Below are 25,555 nucleotides of genomic sequence, written 5' to 3'. Positions count from 1 at the left end.
AAAATTGGGAGTAGGGGCATTTTTAAAATTTTGATTTGTTTTAGGGATATTAATAAAAATGGCCGGATACAAGGTCACTGACAAGTGACAAGTGACGAACTGACTACCGTAAATTTCTTTTGTTGAACAAATCTATTTTGTTTCCAAATCAGGAATAAGCATTTTAACCCGTCTCATGAAACATAGCACCAGAATGGTAACATATCATCCAATAGCTATACTAAGAATATCCGGAAATTATTCAACAGGCGATGTACTATGTTAATAGTAAAAACGCTGTCGCGTCGCCGCATCCCAACCAAAACCACTCATTAATGCTGCCACGTGGCACAGAACAACATACCACCGCTCTAAAACCTCTCACAAATTACCAAGAATGAAAGAATTCCGTAATTAACTTTCAAAATTCCAAATGCAACAAAAACACAAAAGATTTATATATTAAATGAGCAAAAAGACAAGCTGACCCACAACCAAAAGATCTCTCTGTTCAATAAAATGAACAGGGTCTCAACCCCGTCCCAATTCTCTGTACTTTTCTTGTCTTGTCGTCATCTGCTACTATCGGAGAAAAGTTTATTTTTTCTTTTGTTTGATAAAAGTTACCGAGGCCATCATTAGACAAAGCGAAAAAAAAAAAAAAAAAAGCTATAATAATAAATAGAAGAAAATTTCAAAATTTATAAGAACAACATACAGATAAATCTGAAGTCAAGGTTGCAAAATTGTTTTCCTATTAAAAATCCTCTCAATTAATTATTTACATTCCCGCAACAACTAAAATTGACACCCAATAATAAAACCAGAATGATTTGATTATTATGTTCCAAGAAAGCAAGAAAAATTACCACCCTACTTTTACTGATATTACTGAACCTGGCCTGATTCCTCCTCAGGCGCTTCACTCCGGCTCAAAGCCGGTGCGACATTCCTCCCGTCACTACTAATTTGCAACGCCTTCTCTTCCCCTTTGACACAATCAAACGACCCTGAACGGCTGCATGAAGGCGTGGCGAGGAAAGTCGGCTTCTGCTCTCCTGCCATGATGACCGCAAACAGCTGGTGGAGAATCGCCGGTGGACCCGACTGAGCAGCCGGCTTTGTGTCTCTGTCATTGCTGTCCGGGTCGTCGGACTGGGACTCTGACAGGAAGGAGTTGAGCTTCCAATAAGAGCAAGCGAGGATCAGGAGCGCCAAGGCGATCAAGCCTAGCATGGCAGCGAGCCCACCGAAGAGGTATGGTACAGGCGACTGCCATGCCGAGTGGGGCTGCGCTGGGGAGGTGGAGGGGGCATTGGATGAGTCGGAGTTGCTCAGGAAGGCTGAGCCTGGCCTCATTTGTGGAGTTTGGTGAGTTGAGAGGGAAGAGAGAGATGGTTTTGGTTGAGAGGAAGGGAAAGGGGGTTTTATAAGAAAGGTGGTGCTTGAGCCTTGAGGAGGAAGCTTTAGGAGGAAGGAAGGATCCTCTGCAATTGCGGAGGAATATTGGAGATATTCTCTAGCGTTCTCGAGTGTTCGTTCGGTTTAGGTCAGTAATGAACTCCATATCCGTTACCTTTCTAAAAATTATCAACATTATTATTTAAATGTAAAATTCAGATGTCTGGATCAGTTTGAATTAGATAGTTCTGATTGGATGATAATGATAATTAATGTGCGTGTCATCATAATAAGACAAGGGATGCTGATGACATATGGACATAATATGACTCGGTATTTTCTAAATAACTGATATGATAAATGTTCCATGGGAGATATGATATGAGATATCTTGATTTTTAGTTTTGAAATAATTAAATACAAATCAAAATTAATGGAATTGTCTCTTTATTTTATTGATGAACTTCTATTATCTAAGGATAGAATGTAATTGCGACCCTTCATTTATCTTTAAAATTATTAGATTAAATGAATTGTCAAATTTAGAGGGACAAATTTGTAAACAATGTGAGGACATCTTTTTCTTTCAACTAGTATAGTTATAAAAGAACAAGAAAAATGCAAATTATGTCGTACAATTTTTTTATGCATGTGTTGTTAATATATTTTAAAGAGTTACTCATCCTGGTAGCTCCTACCAAGTTTTTCAAAAAAAAGAGAGAGGGAGTTGCTACTCGATATGTTATTATAAAACTTCTTGGAGTGTTTTTGTATGTGCTCTTAACCACAATGGGGTATGATTGTGTATGTTTGATTTTTAATTCTCTCTAGTTAAAAGTAAGTTTATTTGTTTTTCTTGGTTAATTTTCTAGATTTCTTGAATGTCAAGTTGTCTAACCCTAAATTAATTATTCTCATTACTTCAAAGTTGAAGTCCGTAATAATTGTCAAGTTGTATCCAATCAAGCAAATTAATATTTGCCGCGTAAGTTTCAAATTTGTTTCTTATTTAAGCTATGTTTGCTAATTACTTTGAATTTAATTTTTTTTATTACCCAGATACACTGCCTAAAAATCGACCGTTTGTGCTGTATTTAAGAGACAGTTTACAAAATTGAAAACAAATAAAAATAATTATATAAGAACTCAATCATATATAATTAGCCAATGAAATTATATAAAATAACATTATGTACACACAGTTTAGAATATTATCTTGTTTAAGTTATTCCATTATCATTATTTCTTCATTTTGTAAGTTTGTTAAGGATTTTTTTAAAATAATTATGTTTAAAACTATGTAGCGGTTTACATGAATTGTAAAATATAAGAACAATTTAGCAATAATTAAGTTCATATACATATATATATATAACAAGTAATTACTATCCATCCTCAGAATCTTGAAGAAAATATAATATTCACAGTCCTGTATAGGATTAGAAAACTCGAACATATAGATGCACTAGAGGTATATATATATTACAATTGACTTCATTGAACTTTATTTTTATTTTTTGCGTTCCAGGCTTACAATTTAATTTTATTGTACATTATGTCTCTTGTGACAAAAAAGAATTAACAAACATTTGTTTATTCATATGAATTTAAGACTTTTAAACGAAACGCTAGCTGCTAAGTTATTATCGAGTATATATATAATATCGTATTTGATAGTTGGTGCATATATGGCATTTACATTAACGAAATTGAAATACTATGACTCTATTTAACTTTTGAACGTTCTTTGAACTGTCATGTAAATAAAAAGTTTAAAATATGGATGACATGGGTTTCGATTTATTTTTCACTAACTGTTGTTAATCAGACATAATAAGGCAAAAAAAAAAAATTATTTATTAATTTTCGCAGTTGCTGTCATAATAAGGCATTAATACTTTTAGAGACGGATGTAAGTTATATGAATGAGAGTTAATTCATTCACATTTTTTTTATATTTTTTATATTAATATATGATTTTATATATAATTTAGAGTAAAATGTCATCGGTAGTATAAATTGATTTCATTTTTAACATGAAAATTTTATATGATTGACTCTTATTATGTGTTTTACAGTTTTACTCCAATAGATTGAAAGTCTGATTTGCCCCTGATCACTTCCTTTAAATATACTCTAAATTATAATAAAATCATCATTTGATTAGTTTTGAAAGAGTTAATATATAATATTTCTAGTGAAATCAATAAGGAAAAAAAAAAGACAACACGCAGAGAAACTCCCTTTATAGAATTTTTTTTAGAAACCATAAATAAAAAATTATCAAACCCACTTAATTGCTTTAGTTTTTACAAAAATCATAAGAACCGAGATGGCATTTCGGTTCAAAATATATATATTTTTTTCCGGGACCGAGATGCCATTTTGATATGAGCCATTTTCACTGATTTTGATAACAAAATAATGGTAAAACTTGTGAAAACCAAATCCATCAAGTTGGTTTGGTAAATTTTTATTTATTTATTTATTTATTAATGGTTTCTAAAAATTTCTTCACAGCATGCATTGGTTTCGTGGATGAATATCAAATTCAATCCCTCCGAAGGGTACGGATCAGCTGGGAAACGGCAGCAACAACACGGGATCAATTCCCACATTTTTGTGGGACCCGCTTAGGCACCCGTTTTCGCGGTATGCCGCCGAGAAACCAGGTGTCCTTTTTCCTTGTTTTTGTTTTTCATTGTTTATTTTAGATAAATCCCGCAATACTACCCGTAAAATTCACTTTCGTATTCGTATATAAGCAAAAACAGTTAAGGCACCCAATTTATTCTGTACAATAATAACTGCGGATAAAAAAAAATGTATAGTTTTTCACAACTGAAAATACGAATATTATTATTGTGATTTCGGGCTTTACTAATGAATTGATCCGTTGATCGGTTGCAAGTATTAACTGTAATAATAAATAGTCGGAATAAATCGTAGAATATATACCACATAAATAGAATTAAGAATGCATATCACGTCATATGCATCTTTACTTAGATGAAAAAAAAAACAGGGGCAACCTTTAATTAATGAATATTAAATTATAATTATGTCTCATTTTTATTTAAGGTGAAACAAAATTTTAAGATGAGACATAATTTTATAATTATTTTGAATATTAAATATTTTTTTATAATTTTCTAAAATAACATAGAAGTAGAACTATATTTTGAAAAAATAAGACATATTTTAATAATTAATTGAATCTTATATAAATGTATTTTCATAATTTTTCAGAAAAATAAACATACAAATAAAAGTGTGTGTGTATTTGAGCTAGGAGTAGGGGTGCAAACGGAGCGGATAATGCTAATATTATATCCCTATCCGCCTTTCACTAAGCGGATACGGATACAGAGCGAATAATCTACTAATACAGATTTGAATACGGATACAAAATAAATAACTGTCGGATAATTGAGTTATACATTTTAAGATCCAAAAGAGTGTTTTGTTATTGTCTTGAAACAATGGTTAAAACCAATTTAACAAAGACTAAGATTAAGAGCATACTACATTCACGGGCTAAAATCTTGAATAGAAAAGAACAGAGAGTGAAAAAATTAAGGTAAAAAGGAACGAAAATAGTGCTATTGTAGCACCATCACTAACGAAAAAAAAAGATTAAATTGGAAACCATATCGTAATTAATATCATTTATCCCACAATCAAAACTAAAATAAATATGGAATAATTATATAACAATTTCTATCTTGAGCAGTAAAGTCGGAGCCGGTTGAGAGCAATTTTGGATCCGAATAATTGCGGATAGGGATACGGATATTCACCTTTATAAAATTATCCGTATCCATATCCGTCATTATTTCATCATATGCAAAAAATATATATATCCGTATCTGTTTAATCCGAATTTGAATAATCTCTAAATACGGAGCGAATACAAAGCGGATTATCTGTATCCGTTTAAACCCCTAGCTAGGAGGGCTCCATTCCTGTAGAATAAGTAAGTGGATAGTTCAAATAGGTATTCATGAACCTCCAACAAATTAATTGATGCGCTGTCGAAGTACAATATGCTCGATCCATAATTATTTTGCCTTCACTACACGTACGTAATTAAAGTGATTTATTCGCCGTTTCTATTTTCCAACAAAATTAATGATTAATTTTCTGGTAAATTAATTACCTCTGACCTTTGAATGAGCCGATCGAACTAATAAACAAACAAGGGCCTTCATTCTTCGAGTGACAACAGATGTAATAAAGGTTGGAGCAGGTATGAGGTATCCAGGTCCTGCACCAACAGTAACACTATTCACGCTGGGACGCTGGGTGCACTTGTTGCTGTCTGATCGTAACAGAATGTAATGGCCTTCATATATTTGTATGCATTTCTGTGATCAGCTTTCCTTCCCATATTAGCTGGTGCTTATTAAAGCTGTCTTTCTTTCCCTCTTGTCCGTTCCTAAGCAGTAAGCTAGCAGTACTATTAATTTCTTTCTTCTCTACGTGCTACCTATTGAGTGGTGAAAAGTACAGGTTTAGACTAAAATTGGTATAATGAAAAATGAAGTGCCTTCATTGAGGAAATAAGCCATAAATTAATGGCAAGTGTTGTAACAAATTAACGGTTGCAATTTTGTGACAGAAGTTGAACAAGGTAAAGAAAAAAAACAGAGATAATTAAAAAAGAAAGAGCAAGTAAAAAGATGGCTGTAATTATCTTCCGCATAGAAATTTTCCGCGCAGAGCTGATCCACTAATTTGTTTAAAATTTGTGTCAATTCAATATCAAAATCTCCACTACAAAATCAATAGCGACAATCCGCACAGGATGCTTTCCGGGCAGTCATACTCAGTGAAGAACCGAAGAAGTTGCTTTTTTTCCGTTGAAACTTTTTCCTAGGAAACAGATTGGGAAAACCGTGAAGTAGCTAGAGGATTGCGCGCACGTTTGGACAACCAGGTATTAATTGCAATACAAAACACAAAGTGTAAACAAATACACACCATTGTTAAAAAATAATAAGAAATTGACAGTGTTGCTTTGTGCCTACCTATACTTTAAGTAGATAAAAAGGCTAAGCATATGAAAGGAACTGAAAAAAATTATTTCCAAGCAAAAAATTTGAATCGGATTTACAATTTTACGCTCTACATATTTATTTTATTTTATTTTATTGCGTAGTTGTAAACTTGTAATTCTATTCGGGTAGGCGAACAGTTTTCTATACTCCGTCTCAATAAATAAAAGCTTTGTCATTTCCGTTCAATTCCTTTTGGATATAAAGTAATAATAATTGATGTACTGACTGTATAATTGGGCCCGCTGGGGGCCCATGATATGATTAAATATTGAAAGAAAATTATAGTACGGATCGTAAGAAGCTCTTTAATGTCGTCACAGCCTCTTTTTAAGATGATGGGCCCCACCACTTTCTGTTTGCCTGCCACCTGAAAGCGGGCCCCACGACAAAATCTGCTCCTTAATTGGTTGTGCATTGTGGGACCAGCTCGAGTCACTGCGCAACGTACCGGGATATTGACAACGCCACAACGGACTCCACATACGGGTACGCACAGTGGACGCAACGTTGTCGGACATTTTTATTAAAAAAAAAAAAAAATGTTGGATTCTAAATCTCTCAACAATTTTACGTTCCTTCGTTACTAGGAATCATGTCATATCAAATAAATATCTTCCTATGATAGTTTAGATCATAATGTTAACAGAGCAAAACTAAAGTGTGATGTGCTCACTAAAAGAGATTGGTGAGTACATCTCCGAAAAGTTACCGGATTGACTTTGAACTACGAATTAAAACCGTTGAAATTCATGTACTTCGTGTGTGATGCATGTACATGCAAAATTTTTGAAGTTTTGAATTTATTTAACACATGATCAAGCGGTCAAAACAATGAATATTTTATAAGTTATTTTTTTAATTATTTTATCTATTCATTCTTCATCATTTTTTTTACCACTTGACCATGCACTAAATGAATTCAAAACTGTACAAATTTTGCATGCACATGCATCACTCACGAAATACATAGATTTCAATGATTTGTATTCGTAGTTCGAAGTCAATCTGATAATCTTTTGGAGGTATGCTCACCAATCCCTCTTGGTAAGCACATCACATCCTAGTTTTGCTCATGTTAATAAATAATAAGAATTGGGCTACGGCGCTATGTATATATAGTGTCATTCGGTGCTATGCATTTGTTGACCGTAGGATGAGCTTTAAGATCTGTGCTTGAAAATTCGTTGGATAAGAGGTTAAAAAAAAAGAACTACCGCTGATTCAAACTAACGAAGTTAAATAGATACAAAATAAATTTCAACTTCTCTCAATGTCCCCCCACCACACACACACCTTGCTGCTCTCTCTTGTGCCCACCATGGTCACTCTCTCGCACCTCCTCCCTATGGCCGTTCACAATCACCCATGGTCCTCTCTCTGTCAGTTGCTCGTCTCCCTCTCTCGCTCTTACTCTTGAGGTTCAGAGAGCTCCACAATATAGCCGGAGGTGTGAGATAGCGCGAGACGTGAGGAATGGGCCAGATGCGTGAGGTGTTGCGGCTGTGCTTGTCTTGAAAGGAGTGGGCTGGAGGGAAGCGGAGATTAGTCTTCTCTTTTTGTATGTTGAATTAGGGGAAAATATACGGATAAAGGATATAGAGGTGTCAGTGTTGGGGTTTCGGGGTGGTATAACCAAAACCCCTTTTAGGCTTAAGTTGCGGAATGACCGTAGAACAAAAATTTCTACGGCCAACTTAAGCTCAGGATTAAACGGGGTATGTCAGGAAACTTTCCAAGGCGGTCCACCTTCAGTATTCCTTTGGCATCAAAACCCAATTTAATCCTTTTACAGATCTACTCCATGATTGATTTCTAAAACTTTAATCTACTTACAAATTAAATAGATTAATATAACATATTTATACCTTGTTTCCAAATCACAGTTGGAATGCAGACCGAGCGAGTAGAGCCTCACCAGGGAAGGAATCGACTCGGAGTATCACACGTGTGATACCTCTATCGGTTATCCACCAAGACTAACCGGAGAGCGGTTTATTTCTTCTGCCAGAAATACCGTAAACCGCGGAATTCTGCAAAAACACTATTCACGGGGAAAAGACGAAAACCCGTAAACACGAATTTTCGGTTGCTCAGTTTCATCAATATGCAAAACTGACATACCGCTAAATTCGGTAAAACACTATTCATCGATCCCGTAAATATTCTCCACAACAACCCGCAAGATTATACGTCAACTACGTATAACTTTCTTTTCTCAACCGAAACACTATTTGGGAGAGAAACCGAGAAAGAGAGAAAATACAGATTCGTTTCTGCACGAAAAGATACATGTGAATGTGCATATGTATATATGTGAATATATCTTTCTCTCTCTACCCCTCCACCCCTATTTATAGTGTTTAGATTCGGTTGCAAAAGACCAAAATGCCCTCCAAGTTCGGCCTATTTACAAGATATGTCATTGACACCTCATCCTTTTATATGTGAAATGACCAAAATACCCCTTCCACACCCTTCCACATTCTTCTCCATGCTTCTACACATGCAAGGTGGCATAGGTGTGAAATGACCATTTTGCCCTTGTGGATAGGATTGATGACATGTCATCTGGATAGGATCAATGACGTGTCATGCGGATAAGCACGAATCTGAAAAGACCCGAATGCCCTCGGCCCGAACACAAATAATATTCGTATAATTATTCTGAACAATTATATATATATTTTTCTTTCGGTTATTTGTTTCGGTATCGATGACGTGTCATCTGGATAGGATCGATGACGTGTCATGCGGATAAGGACGAATCTGAAAAGACTCGAATGCCCTCGGCCCGAACACAAATAATATTCGTATAATTATTCTGAATAATTATATATATTTTTCTTGCGGTTATTTATTGTTTCGATAATTTATACAATGTGTCCTGCACATTTATAAATTAACCGGTTAACTTTTATACAACGTGTCATACACGTTTATAAATTAACCAATGTTTTTGCTTGTTATTTTTACATAACATTTATAATTTAATTATAACACGTATAATTAATTATAACCATCTTAATATTAATTATAATCAATTTATAATTAATCAGTAAGATTCTCCGAGTAGCTCCTATATGGTGTGACCCAATAGGATCTGTGTTATGTTGGTAAACAGAGTTAAAACTGTTTTAACTTCTGTTAGTCATGGGTGGCATCTGGCAACACATCATGACCATCCAATTACACAGATGATGCTGTACTGTACAATATCACGATCCAGTAAACAATTTACTTGTGTCTGTTCTTCTGTCTCATAGCTATCAGATTAGTTTCAAGGTAGATGTGTGTCATCCTTGCTAACTTAATCTTTTCTTGATCTTGAGCAGATTATCAAATATAATTACTCTTGTAATTATACCGCTAGCAGATAATCTTACTCTATCAAGGGGCCCAGTGATGCTATAGCTCGTATAGAGATACGAGGGACAAATAGTATTCTTGGTAAACTATCACTTCCTCAGCTAAGCTATACATATGGAAAAGCTACCGTTATGACTGCTTTTTACGGACAGCGGTGGATAACAATCACACATACATATTTCTCAGTGGGAACGATAAATACCTCATACTGTAGAACGTGACACTGAATGAAAACATAAATGACACGAACACAATTCTATTTAATGTTTCATTCGGGGTCTGTCAAATACCATGTTTCTAAAACATGTATCTATGTGATTAAAATGACATCTCGTGTCAGGTGGTTTGTAAAACTTAACCATCTTTTAATCCACATACTAACCTTATCGCGGTAATTAGTGTTCCTGCTAATTACCTTGGTCAGTGACCTTTTAAGAGTATATATCATCTATATTATGGAGTTTCACAATTTCAGTCATGAACTCGAAATGATCCATAAATTCAATAATACTAAAGGCAACAAAATGCTATATAAATAAACATTCAATTCATGAACAAAGCTTTATGATAAATTATCGTATTATTGACTTCTAGATTATTACAAACTAACAGTCAGGTAGAGAAAGGTAGAATTTTTTTAACGGCATGTTGGTTTTTAATTTCCGTTATTGTTTTTCATCCAGCCTTAAACTTTGTATGAATTTTAATGTTCATCCGACGATTAAAAAATACATAACACAATATGACACTATATATACATAGCACCACCGTAGCCCACTCAAATAACAAATAATAAATATGTTTACTATGGAAGTTTGAAATTCCCCTCCCCTCCCCTCTTTTTAATGATACTATTAGAGCATATTTAGTAGCCATGTTGTCTAAATTTATATCCTCTGCATTAACTCAAAAGATAATCTTTTGAGTTAATAACTCTCAACCGTCTGATCTGTTTTAAAATCCGTACAAATTAGATTTGCACTAATATTAAAGGCCCCACATATTATAGACAAAAACCGAATTGACTATGTTTAAAATCAAACGATTGAAATTCATTAACTCAAAAGATTCTCATTAATGCAGAGGATACGCATTCATGTTGTCTATGAGAATTATTGGATAAAATAACTCTATAGGTATTTGTACCATTGAACTATTTGAACTTCAGTCAGTTTTATTAGCATTTCTATGGTTCTATCACCCAGTTAGGTTATATTCTCATTCTCTAATCTATCTATATTAATTTGTATGAGAAAAACTTCTTTTTGGACCTCCGTTTTTTTTTTCCTAAATGCTGAACTTGCTCACCTTCCCTTTTTTTTTTTTCCGGAAAACTTGTAAACACAAATAGGATACTTTGAATATTTGACGTTTTAGACAAAAGCTTGGTCTTTTATAATGATGTTGAAAAAAGTTTTTTTTTTTCACAAACAATTGAGCATAATTAAACGGAAAATCAAATTAATTAAAGACATTTTATAAATACAAGAAATAAATAAAGTGGAAAATAAAATGGGAAATGATTATTAATTAATCAAACACATATAATATACAAGAAATTGTTTTTTTAACAAACAATTGAGCATAATTAAACGGAAAATCAAATTAATTAAATACATTTTATAAATACAAGAAATTAATAAAGTGAAAAAATAAAATAGGTGATGATTATTAATTACTCAAACACATATAATATACAAGAAATTAATTATACAAGCATAATTAAACTAACAACAGTTAATTCTAATACATTAAGCTAGTTTTAAACTGATATGTACAACAAGCATAATTTAAACCAATCCTTAGTATTAATACACTTCACATAGTTTGAGTTGAGGATTACATATTCTACAAAAAAATTAATTGTAAAAGGAAAGAAAAAATTCTCATATATTTGCCGAACATCTACATTCTAAATTTACCATACATTGAAAATTCACAAATTGATATTCTCATTCCCATATTCAAAAATTCTCATTAGCGAACATAAGGTTTCAGTTTCAAACTGATACCAATTTCAGTTTTTCCTGGCACGTTATATACTATTATTTATCAGTACAAAATTTATTGTTATTCTTTAATTTAAGTTCTGTTGCAACCTATAGGCTATAGCTATATATATTTTTATTGATTTTTTTTATGTATGTTCATACTCTCTTCTTATTTGATATCATGATATGCTTCTATTTGACAGTATTTGATTTTTATAATAAAGATTGAAAATTAAGTCATCTAATTGTTTATTGAGGAGATTTCAAATGCCTCTATTTTTTGTGTCCCCATCATGTTTCTATTTTTAAAAACTTTAATAACTCAAAATTTAAATTATAAATGTCAAAATAAAACCGTTAAATGTAATCTATGTTATTTTCTCTATATGCTCATAAAATATTATCACATTTCATCAATTTTGTTTTTATGTTAATTAATAAGTTGAAAAATCAACGTCTAGAAATTATCCACATTAATACATTTTTTTACAATCTCTTGATGACAATCAAAATAAAGTTGAAATACCGTAATATTTTACATGTGCATAGATAAAATGATGTAGATTATATCCAACGGTTTTGTTTTAACTTTTAAATTTCAAATTTTGAGTTATTAAAGATTTTAAAAATGGAGGCATGATGGAGGCACAAAAAATAGAGACATATGATCCCTCCTCTTGTTTAATATTCATAATCTAATTTTTTTTTTTTAATTTTAGATATGTGACCTCTTACGTGAAGAACATTACATTTTTGGTCACTACCCAAAAGACTATTATTCAATAGTATTTTGATTGTTAGTGATACTAATTAATTAATTATATTTGAAACTAAAAGCTAGGGGAAATATTGGAAGCTTTTTAAGTAAAAGAGAAATGTTCTAGTACTCCGAGCCATCATACTCGAGTGCGTCCCTCAAGTAGTTTAACAGAAAAAAATTTCAATGTTGTTTAACTTTCATTTCTAACGCTAATATCCAAACATTTAAAGCTATGTTTATAACATTTTACAATGCTACTCGCAAGCATATAAACCTTTGTATGAAAGCATTAAAATTCTAAATCTGTATAATTTTAACTCCTAACTACTTTTGTCTTCAAGCCAAAAACGGAAAGATTACTTTCACCCACTCTTTTTTAGTTTTTCTCTGATCATTATAATTTATTTTTCCGACGATCTGTGATGAATTTTACCAAATTAAAAATACAAACGTTTTCTATTCGATTTTATCTTTCAAATAAGATTCATGAATAAATACTTTTGAGTAATTTAAAGTCATTTGTTTTTTTTAAGTAAAACTCATGAGCACTTTAAATTTTCAAGTTTTTAAATTTGAGTCTACAACCATTAAAATTTTCAAGGCTTTGTACATGATGTTTATATACTTTATAAATGTAGTGTTATTGTTGAGATTTAAATTCTTTGTACATGAGGTTTATATGTTTTATTCTAGAGATTTAAAGTGTTATTAATGTGGTTTATATGCTTGTAAACAAAGGTTTAAATTATTTTGAAGTAAAATTAAAACAAAAAATTGAAAGTCACAAAGATTTAAAGTGGTAAAAAAAATTACGACACAAATATAACTCGAAAGTCACAAAGGTTTAAATTCTTCATGAATCTCATTTGAAAGATAAAATCGGGTAAAAAATATTTATATTTTTAGATTCGCAAAATTCATCACGGATCGTAGAGAAAATAGATGAGAATAATCAGAGAAAAAAATAAAAAAAAAGTGGGTGAAATGAATCTTTCCGTTTTTGGCTTAAAAACAAAAGTAGTTAGGAGTTAAAACTATACAGATTTAGAATTTTAATGCTTGCAAACAGATGTTTAAATGCTTGTAAGTAGTATTGTAAAATGTTATAAAACAGGACTTTAAATGTTTGGATATTAGTGCTGAAAATGAAAGTTAGAGAACATTGGATGTTTTTTTTGTTAAACTATTTGGGGACTTGCTCGGAGATTTTGTTTGAGGTACAATTATCAGGCTCCTAGTTAAAATACAATTAAATGCTATTTTTACAGCAAAGATTTTGTTTATTTTATTAGCGATGTTAGGCAAATGGTGAAATATGATATAACAATATGAAGTATCACAAGGCGAGAGTTAAAAGAATCAACAAAATACGAAAAATCACAAGAATCAGATGAAGATTCACATAATCTGAAGAATCACAGCAAGAATCATTAAAAATCGAGTAATAAGGAATTACACGGCTGAAAAAGTTTATGAAATTAAGAACTACAATTAATTATTGCGGATATTGAAATCCTGGTAGTGGATTTCCTACACAATAACCACCGAAGCGATATATAATCTTGTGTCAGTTCTTCTTCTAGATACTGTACAAGTATTGCATTACATGCATGTGATCGACATTTTTTATTCAGAAGCAAATTCATAGCGGACACGAAATAATATTTACTGAAGCAATGTGATTTCATTAATTTTTGTAGGCAAATCATGGCCGGACAACAAGAGAATCGTTCGATCCATTGAAAAAAAAAGACTATCATGTTCTTCATTCAAGTGGATGAAAGTAATTAATTACTAATGGTCCACTTACGTCATTAAGGATCTTTACAAGATAATATATGAAAGCATGAGAAAATCACATATTGTTACATATTATTTTATTTGCTAGGGACAGATATTTTCATTATCAATTGTGATCCGCTTATGTCAGAAATTTGGGCCTTAAAACATAAATAATTATAATTTCAAAAAGTGGAAATAATGCCTTCTTTAATCAATCAAGAACTTTCCTGATGAATTTCTCCTTACTTTGTGCAAAATTAATATGGGTCAATAAATATTCTTGACTGTGGTCTGTGAAATCACATTACTTTTGTCATATAATAAATGTTATGTTCTGTTGGAATTTACTTTATTAAGGGAATTATGTTGGATAGTTGTTTTATGTCATTAATTAATTGTTATAGATGTATTAATATTCCGATGCTGCAACACGTTGGTACTTGGCTAAAGCAGTTTGAACTTTGAAAAGTTGGGTAAAAATTATTAAGATTCTAGTAAAAGAAAAAACAACCGCAATAAAGTTGCATGGCATATATCACGCTGTGACGCTGGTCTCTTAACCAAAATCCGGCAGCAGACCTGATCTAGTCTCCAATTTCCATACGAATTTAATGCTTTCATTTCATCTGTGCTGAACTGCTGATGCATTTTTGACTTGTTTGTCGATTTACTGGTGTACGTATTGGGAATTGTTTGTCCTCTCTAGGCAGACTGAACAATTAATTTCACGTATAATTTAATTTTTTTATTATATTATAATAATAAACTTATTCAGCATATATCAAAACAAAAATATTATATTATATTATATTTATATATAGAGAGAGAGTGAGTTGCCAAGTAAAGCGACTATTTTACTTCACACTTATATTTTGCGATTTGAAAATTCAAACGACCGATCCGAACCGCTCAACATGATCTCCATATTGAAATGTGCATGGAGACCAAATTTTACATTTTTTGAAATTTTTTTACTATTTATTAAGCAATTTTGAAAATCGCTGATCTGATGGTCCAGAAATTTTTATTGTTCACAGCAAAACAACAGTTTTCAAAATTACTTAATAAATAGTAAAAAAATTCCAAAAAAATGTAAAATTTGGCCTCCAAGCACATTTCAATATGGAGATCACATCTAACGGTTCAGATCTGTCGTTTGGACTTTCAAAATGAAAATACGGCATGAAGTAGAAACGCGTTTTACTTCGCAACTCACTGTAGCTCATCTCTCTCTCTCTCTGATCTCTCTCTCTCCATATATATATATATATATAGAGGTTGGCTAAGATCAAAGTGGTAGTTCCTGAGCTTTGGTGCTACTAATTCATTTTTCAATTTTCAAAGTTCAAAACGTCGATTCGAACCGTTCAAGTTGTTCTCCGTATTAAATTGTGTTTGGAGACCAAATTTTGCATTTTTCTGAATTTTTTTACTATTTATTAAGCCACTTTTAAAATCACTGATCCAACGGTGGCTTAACAAAATAGTAAAAATTCAGAAAAATGTAAAATTTGGTCTCCAAGCACAATTTAATATGGAGAACAACTTGAACGGTTCAGGTCGATGTTTTGAACTTTAAAAATTAAAAAATGAATTGGTAGCACCAAAGCTCGGGAACTACCACTTTGATCTTAGCCAACCTCTATATATATATAGAGAGAGAGAGTGTGTTGCTAATTTGCTACCGGAAGCACTTCGACCGAGGTGCTTCTGGGGCTATATTAGCATATGTGATGTTCAAACAACAAATCCAAACCGTTAGATGTTTAATCTATATTAAAATCTACTTGGAGACCAAATTTTATATTTTTTGGAATTTTTTTACTATTTATTAAGATGGTTTGAAAATCGTTGTTTTTTATGGTGCAGAATTTTAATAATTTGAAAATAAATTGAACCATTATTTTAGTATCTGCGCTACAGTACCCGCACTTAGAGAAATAATGTATTATGGTCCCCACAAATTATATAGTTTTAACTAATTATTATTCTAAAATCCCAGCAGCATCATTTCTATATGATCTAGTATTATATAGTTTCCCTTTTACCATCCCCGCACTCGTTCTCACGTCAACATTTCTCTAACAAAAATAGTTGACTTCATAGGAATAAAAAACTTCAATGCATAAATATAAATACTTTCAGTACTTAGATATTAATACTTTTAGTGTCATGTGTAAAAAATACTTAGATATCTATACATTTGTAGTTATAAATACTTAGAAGATAAGATATTAATACTTAAAATAATATTAATACTTTGATGCGTGACTTGTTATGATTATCCCTTTTCGAGTTCTCCAATCATCCCTGCGTCAACCTTCCTCTAACAAAAATAGTTGACCTCATGCATATAAGTACTTCAGTGTAAATACTTTTAATACTTAGATATTAATACTTTCAGTGTCATATGTAAAAAAATACTTGCAAATATAGGTATAAATACTTGTACGGTGAGGTATAAATACTTGCGCAACGACGAGTCAGAAAGTTCGTCATCATGGATCTCATTTGAAAGAAAAAATTGCGTAGGTATTAATAATATGGAAAAAAAAATTAAAATTGTGGAGATTTTGCAGTCCCTGTAGGAAGTTATCTTTCTGCATTTGATTTTCAGTGGTAACCCCGCGGGTATTATTATCTCCGCTCTACAATACCCGCACAATAAATAATTGTTCTCCTCATAGCTATAAATACTTTTGTACATATGTATAAATATTTCTATGTATAGATATTAATACTTTTGGAAAAAAAAAATTGAATTATGAAATTTTACGATCCCCACAAAAAGTTATTTTTCCACATTTAATTTTCGATGGTCCCCATGCGGATATAGTGTGGTTACTGTAGCGCGGGTACTGTTATCAGCTTCCAAATAAATTAATCATTCATCAATCTATTTGAATAATTATTTCCGTAATTGATCATTAATAAAATAATTTTAAAATTAATTACATTTTATACGTAACATATTATAATTGTAGAGAACAGTTTTGTAATTTTATATATATCTTTTTAATGAATATTTCTCTAGTAATCATGATTGTCATGTATTAACTATTTTTTTAAAGTAGCAGTTCCTTTCAATATTCTTTTGAGGTATATATATCCAATAAATTCAGATCAAATCACTATAAACAGATTCGCCTTGTTGTGAAATTTTTTGGATTCACAACATGACGTAATTGACAACATGTGCAATAATATCAATTGAAATTTGGGAGCCATCTTTAGTCTGATATTAAAATCAATATTTTTCATGTGAAAAATTACATGTTTAAAATTCAAATAAAAATTTCTTGTCAATATTAAATAATTTAATGACTTAACAGCCTTCAACTTTAATCTAAAAAAATACCAACTGAAAGATGAATGAACCTTTATTTGTCATTATAAAAAAAAAAAAAAAAATTGGCATCCTTTATGCGTTGATAGTATAAATACTGGAACAAATTTTCTTTGAAACTGAGAGTTACGATTCTTGTAAAACTCTAGGATCGAGGGGCGAACGTGTCAGACAGGACAGAGATCCAAATTCTGGGATTAAGTCCAGGTTCAATATGAATCATGACAAGGTTTTACGTGTCGTGGCAGTTTTCTCTAAAGATAATTCGCCTTTTGAGGTTTTGCAATCTGAATGGATGATAGTCATAGTTCTAAGAGAATTATTATTTATTGGGAACTAATTTATTTTTCGCAAGTGTTCGTCCACAGGTAGTATCTCGCCAAGTATGAACCCTTTAATCTAATCCCGCTTTTTTATGGTGCATCCATTAGAATTGGAGTATCTTATCGCTAAAGATATTACACCGAATTTTTTATTAATATCCAAATTTAATATTAAATTTCAAAAAATAACCGTATCAGCCATGTTTTTCGACATATACCCTTTCCGGAATAAATTTTTCCGGAAATAGACCGAATTTCCGCAAAAAAATTTTCCGGAAATTGTCCCTGTTTCCGTAAAAAAATTTTCCGGAAATAGACGGAATTTCCGGAAATTTTTTTTCCGGAAATGCAGTTTATAAATTCGCAGAATGTCGTCGCATTCATTTCATCCGCTCTCTCACAGTAAGTTTTAATTTATTTATATTTCGAATTTTATTAATTTATTATTTATAATTTAATTTATTTATATTTTAAATTTAAGTAATATATAATTTTAATTTCATTAATTTATAATATTAATTTCATTTATTTATAATTTAAATTTATTTTATTTATAATTTAAATTTAGAAGTATTTAATTTGTAATTATTTAAATATGTAACTATTTAATTTGAAATTATTTAAATTCTGAATATTGTCATATTAATTGAAAAAAATTAAAAATGGTGCAGAATAATTTTAAAAATTTTATTAATTCTAAAATAATTTTATTAATTCTGAAATAATTATGATTAATTCTGAAATGATTTAGAATTGTTTTAGGAACTTTTTGCTTTTCGGATTCCTTACGGAGCTCTGACAGTCAGATCGACCGATTTTCGATTGAGGTAATTATATTTTCTTTATGTTATTTTTAATTTAATTTAATTTATAATTAATTACTTCATTCCAAAATATTTTTTATTTTTTATAATATTGTCCAGAAAATTTAGAATTGTTTACAACCTTCCAAAATGGTTTATAATAATTTTAGAAATTCCAATATAGTTTAGAATGTTGCCCTATTAATTTATGAAATTCGAAAATAGTGTAGAATAATTATTGAAAATTGTCCAGAATATTTTTACCAATGCCAACACAATTTTTAATTAATTATATGTTGTTATTTTTGAAATTGTCAGACCAATCGAAATTAAAAATGACAACTATTTGTGCGAAAATTTATACTGGAGGGGAAATCCAATATAATGATGAGGGGGTCTATTACAGTACCCGAGCTAAATACTCATTACCGATAACCGTGAACCACAATTTTGATTATCTTCAGAATGAGATTTATAAATTTGTTGGGTACAATGCTAGTCAAGCAAATCTGGAAATTCAAGCCAGGTTTAATATGTCCACCGATGGACAACGTGACTATCAATTAGTACCGGTAATGGACCAACAATCATTCGAAATGATTTTAGGAATTGTGTCGTCTTTTTCACAAAGGTTCCAGATTATGGAGTTATATGTAGAATTGGAACCGAACTGTACTAGTCAGATTCCTGAACCTCGATCCCGACCCAGTACCAGTCAGAATCCTATGGAACCCGACCCAATACCAGTTAGATCCCGACCTAGCACCGGTCGGTACTCTGTGGATGTAAGAATGAGACCCGGACCCAGTACCGGTAGCAACTCTGTGGATCAACCAGTTATATCCCGACCCAGTAGCAGTCATAATCATGCGGATCAAGACCCAATACCAGTTAGATCCCGACCTAGTACCGGTCGGCACTCTGTGGATATACCAATGAGATCCCGACCCAGTTCCAGTGCGGTCCGCAGACATGTACGCGATTATTCGCATGTACCTGTGGATGCAATTGATTCTGATAGTTTGGCGAGTGGAGATGAGATGCTCTCCGGTGAGCCGTCGGGTTCCGATGATGATATCGGACAGCCCAATCATTCACAACCACAGTCCCGTCAATCACAGTACCCGATTACTGGTCGGGAAAATATGACACATCCGGTTGACAGTTTCAATGACATATCCGGTTTTCGGCCTGCGGATGTCGATTTTTTCGGCAGCTCAAAAAAAATGACAGATAATCCATTGGCTAAAGGTGTATTTTTTGAGTCGAAAACGGCTCTAAAGATAGCAATCAATGAGTTTCATCTTGAAAATAATTGTGAGTGCAGGGTTATTAGGAGCGAACCTAGACGTTACGAGGTGGGGTGCAGAGATGTTTTTTGTAAATTTAAGGTGTCCGCAAAGCAGAACGGTCTTTCAGAATCTTGGATTATTACCAAACAAGCACTTCCCCATACGTGCACAGTATCGGCAACACGTACTGATCATTGTCAGCTTACAGCAGAGATGGTTGCCCTTGCGATTGATAAGACCATTAGAAGGGACGTGTGTTCTTCTATAAATCATATTCGAGATATCGTTATGATGAAATATGATAAGGTAACCCCCAAGTACAACAAATTATGGAGAGGCCGTGAGCTTGCTATTGCAAATCTATTTGGGAGTTGGGAGAACTCGTACAACTTGCTTATTCCACTATTGGAAGCCATCAAGAGAAACAACTCAGGAACTAAGTATTGTGTGATCTCGAAACCGATTGAGAAAGAAACTGATAGGCACTTCCACAGAGCGGCATGGGCATTTGGAGCGTGTATTGCAGCGATACCGTTCCTCAGACCAGTGATTAGTATCGATGCATGTTTCATGTCGGGACGGTACCAAGGTAGGCTGCTAATGGCATGTATGTACGATGCTGAAAACCAATTGCTTCCAGTGGCTTTTGCAATAGTGGAGAAAGAAAGCGCTGACAACTGGGGTTTTTTTATGAGATGGTTAAGGTTGGAAGTAATTGGAGATAATCGATTCTTTTGTGTCATATCGGATAGACATTTGGGAATTAAAGCCGTGTTTCAGGATCCAAATCTCGGATGGGATGAGTCTACCGATCAATGTGTGCATCGGTATTGCTCCCAACATGTTGCCGAAAATCTCTACAAGCACGTGGGTCGTAAGAGAGAGGTTAGTGACAGATTCATAGCTGGGGTGAACAAATGCAAACCTAGGAGGTTGCAGGAGATGTTACAAGACTTTGAAATTGGTTGTCCGAAGGCTATCGACTACCTTAACAAGGTGGGTAAGAGGGACCCTAACGATGAAGACGAGCTTCCATGTCCAGAGAAGTTGTATAAAGCTTTGGACGGAGGCCACCGATGGGGGATAATGACAACAAATGGGTCAGAGTCACTGAACGCCGTGTTCAAAATTAGTCGGCGATTACCGGTTGCAGCGGTCGTGGAGGATACGTTCTATAAATTAAATAAATAGTTTTTTGAACGATCGAACAAAGCTCAAATGGCATGTCAGCATGGTCAGGTGTGGTCCGACAGGGTAACTAAGTTATTGCAAAAGCGTATTGGAAAAGGAAGGAACATGACTGTGATTCCTTATCGTGGAAGTCATGGGCTTTTTGAGGTCCTAGTTAAGGGTGAAAAAATTCCAGCAAGGCGTAATCAGCCGAGACTTGAGTATACTCGTAGAGATTTCGGGTATAGGGTTGTTGTTAAGGACAACAACAAGGTTGAATGTGAATGTCAGAAGCCTTAATTGACCGGCATACCTTGTTCTCATTTCATGGCCATTGTCCGTGAAATGAGATATAATGAAAATTTATACGTCAACCCCTTGTACCGTATGTCAATAGTAGCACAAACATGGAGTGGACATTGGGAACCGAAAGGCAACCAATGTGAATGGCCATTGTATGAGGGCCCAAAAATTAAACCTGAGTCGAGACTGATAAAAAAAGGAAGGAGACGGCACGACCGCATACCGATGGAGATGGACAGAATGCATGGTCGGAGACTCGGACACCAGGCTCATCGTGAGACAATTGATCGAAATGCTGCAGGTATAACTGAGAAACCAACTGTTGTTAATTTTTTTTAACTAAATTCACAATCTAATGCATGCTCTACACTACATGTAGATGAGGCAGCAAGACAGGCGCAAGCAGCGGCAGAGCAACCAGCAAGAACAAGTACAACAGTTTGGCGCACCCTCGGACAACATTTCAGTCTGCGTCGTAGAAATTAACATGTGTGTTTTTTATTATGTAATAATGTTATGAGAACTATTTTATTCTGTAATAATGTTGCTGATTATGAAATTGTAGACCACCAAGATGGACAGTAACAATCGAGAAAAGACCGGGGAAAATAAAAAAATTTGTCAATTCTGTGGAAAAGATGAAAAGGACTGTCCGAGATGTGTGCAGATAAAGGAATATTTACGAGTTGAAATATCTGATGATGATTTTGTAGATAAAAAAGCCTGGCTAGCACGTCGTCTGGGGGACATAAAAAAGTCTGGCTAGCATTTCAGGCTAGCATTTGTATGTGTTGAGACTTATTTTATTTGTATGTGATGAGAACTATTTTATTATGTATGTGCTGAGAACTATTTAATTAAGTACGTGCCGACAATTATTTTATTTGTATGTGTTGAGAACTCCTTTATTTTGTTAGGTTATAGGATATGGTTTCGATGCAACACACAAGACAAGATAAATCAAAAATAACAAAATATAACACAAATTTATAAATAAAAAATATACGAGGAGTCCTACAAGATAATAAAAATAACAACATATAACGCAAATAACAAGATAAAATCCATAAATCCTACTGGCGACGCTGTGCATGTACATGGTGGTCCGGATACTGCGAATGTGAGAAGCGAGAAGCGTCAACCCTAGCACGCTGTGAACGTCGCGGTGCGTCAGTGGGATCCACTGCATGTGGTGTCTGAGACGGATCCTCTGCAGGAGATGGATAAGAAGACGACGCCCCAGGATCACCTGCATCATAAGAAGACGACACCCCGGGATCACCAAATGCGTGGTCGAAGAATGGAGTCGGAGGCGCCTCCATATGACCCATCATTGATTCGTGCCTTGCCTGGTCAAATTGTATTTGACCCATCTCGTTCGCCTGCTCCTGAGACAGTCCTTGATAGTAATAATAACCCGCTTGATCCTGAGACATCTGCATTTCATAAGAAATTTTTTATTACTTGTTGATTGTAAATTAAAAAACAAAATTACCTCAATCAAAGTATTACATACCGGGCCGCCTTCATCGCCGAATAGTACATTCATCCATTCAGCATGACTCATATCCTGCTCCTGCCCCTGCTCATGCGTCTGCTCATACGCCTGCTCATGACTCTGCTCATCAGTCTGCTCCTGAGTATGCTCATGAGTCTGCTCCTGCAATTCATACATAGTTTTTCTTATCTACAAATTAAATTTTAAATCAGCTTGTAAGTTGAATTCATACCTGGCGCGCATTGGCACGTGATGATAGAGTATGCCTTGCTAACTCTTCCGGACGGATGTAATCCCTCCATTGTGAGCCATCATATAACCAGCCCGTCACTGGATCTGGGCCTTCAAATACAGGGCCTGGTGGCATCGGCTCCGTTCCCAAAGGATAAGAATCGTCGGATGGAATTTCCTCCCAATTACGTGGAACCCCCGCATCCTCCAGCATGGCAATAGCACGGTCTCCATAACCATTATCTCTGCAGAGGCACCAACCTAGTCTCATCTTGCCCTTGCCAATTGCACGGAGACCCTTCGTGAAAAATGCCCGTGTGCCATGTGCTAACTCTCCTATCCCACGCAAAGCCTGTACGTATATTCGGAGTATAATAAATGATATATAATAAAACAATCATAAAATTCAAAGTTAGAAATGTTTACATTTCGAACAAATGTCGATCCGCTGGGAATGTATCCAGACTTGGAGTGTTCGTCTCTTGAAACCGGAACATTACGATCCATACCCACCACGTGCTGGCCAAACAGGTAGACGGATGCCATGCAGTTCTCCTGGTACCATTTACGATATCTTAGGAGGTCATTTATATCCCACGGACGACCTACTTCGTACACATGATCTGCATAATGTGTTGCATCGTTTACATGCCGACGGTGCACTTGCGCCCAGTTGGCATTTCTCTTTGAGCCCGATTTCAACCTGTTTACAAGGTTAGTAGAATAAATAAGTAAATAAATACTTTAAAATAAGTAAACCACATATGATTTGCGAATATTACTTGTGCAGCTCTTGGTGCTCGACTGCATCCTGGGGAAGCGGTGGCTCTATCCGTTGCCATCTTCCGAACTGTCGCATGCAGCGATCAAGATTGTGATGCTCAACAATCCAATAAAAAATAAGAGGACCGCGGTACAAGTAGAACGGCTGACAAATTTAGAGTTGCAATGTTAGGTACAAATTATAAATGTGATGACATAAATGAAAGAAATAATATGACTTTACTACAATGTACCTGATCCGCCCGGGTTGTTCTCGAAAGGTTGTGGTAAACAGATGCGTATGGCTGCCAATTGACCATGTTATCCGTCAGTTTCTGAATCTGGTCGCGAGGGATACTTGGACCGGAGGTTGCACCATGGGACGAGTTTTCCCAATTGTGTGGGCCTTTCCACATGTCAGCAAATGATGGACATGTATCTTCTGTTTCTGTGCCCCAATTCGGTTGAGATCCCGGTAACGGCCGATGAATTTGAAATCGGGTCCACGACCAGTGTTGCAGAAGCATGGTGGGACCATTCATGCTTTTGCATGAAGGACTGGATGCGAGGCATAGATTTCTATATAAATAAGCGAGAACAGCTCCTCCCCAGTTGTACTTTCTCGGCTCGTCCAAGTTTTCAATCATGCCGAGATACCACAGCGGTATTTCGTCCCCGCTACTGTCAGCAAACATTGTATTCCCTAGCATGTCGAGGAGAAATCCACGGACATACCTAACCGTCAATTTTAAAATGTGAGTACATTATTAAAAAATATAAAATACGAATAAGGTTGTAAATAAAAAAATACTAACCATTTCAATTGTTCTTCGTTCGAATCTGTTGGTAATGTTTTGAAGCGCTCACGGACAGCTTTTTTGGCGATAAGCATGTCGTACGTATCATTTCCCCTCTTCTTCATGAACCCCTTCACTTCATCATCTTTCACCCCCAGCAACTCATACAGTCGGCCTTGAAAACTCGCCGAGTTTGTAAATCCCGTTATCGGCTCCCCCGTAATAGGCAAACCCCATAGACAACTCACATCCTCCAGAGAAACTGTAATATATTTGACTTGTCAGTAAGGAATAAAAAAATATATATATTTAAATTAGTTAATACCTGTCATCTCTCCGAATGGAAGATGAAAAGTGTGCGTCTCCGGACGCCACCGCTCGACAAGTCCATGAATGAGGGCCACATCGAGGGCGATATCGGGCAATGTCGCGAGCTGATATAAGCCCATTCGAATTAAAAATGGTGCGTACCTCTCATTATACTCGCATTTGTGCCGATAATGTCTCACGTTTAAAATCTCTTTACTCTAAAATAAGAAAAAAAATTAATTACAATATTTATTTGATTACTTACAGAGTTATGAAAAACGAAATAAGTAAATGTTTACCTCCTTAGACGCCTCAGATATCCTGTGATTACCGTGAACTATTCACAACAGGGGGCTAAATCTATGCTTAAGTACTGGGTCTG

General features: G+C 34.1%; 1 protein-coding gene across 1 annotated transcript; it reads right to left on the bottom strand.

The window, feature by feature from the left end:
* Positions 1-714: 714 nt before the first annotated feature.
* On the bottom strand, positions 715-1,395 carry LOC144565378 (protein GLUTAMINE DUMPER 2-like). The gene has a single exon (XM_078315115.1). The coding sequence runs from the start codon at positions 1,336-1,338 to the stop codon at positions 868-870; it is 471 nt and encodes a 156-aa protein (XP_078171241.1). The 5' UTR covers positions 1,339-1,395; the 3' UTR covers positions 715-867.
* Positions 1,396-25,555: the final 24,160 nt, after the last annotated feature.

This window comes from Carex rostrata, chromosome 14 (assembly GCF_964058835.1).
Source record: "Carex rostrata chromosome 14, lpCarRost1.2, whole genome shotgun sequence".
Classification (NCBI taxonomy): domain Eukaryota; kingdom Viridiplantae; phylum Streptophyta; class Magnoliopsida; order Poales; family Cyperaceae; genus Carex; species Carex rostrata.
This window is presented reverse-complemented; position numbering and strand designations above follow the sequence as displayed.

Excerpts from the sequence above, each read along its gene's own strand:
- LOC144565378 (XM_078315115.1), bottom strand. The coding sequence starts at position 1,338 with ATGAGGCCAGGCTCAGCCTTCCTGAGCAACTCCGACTCATCCAATGCC.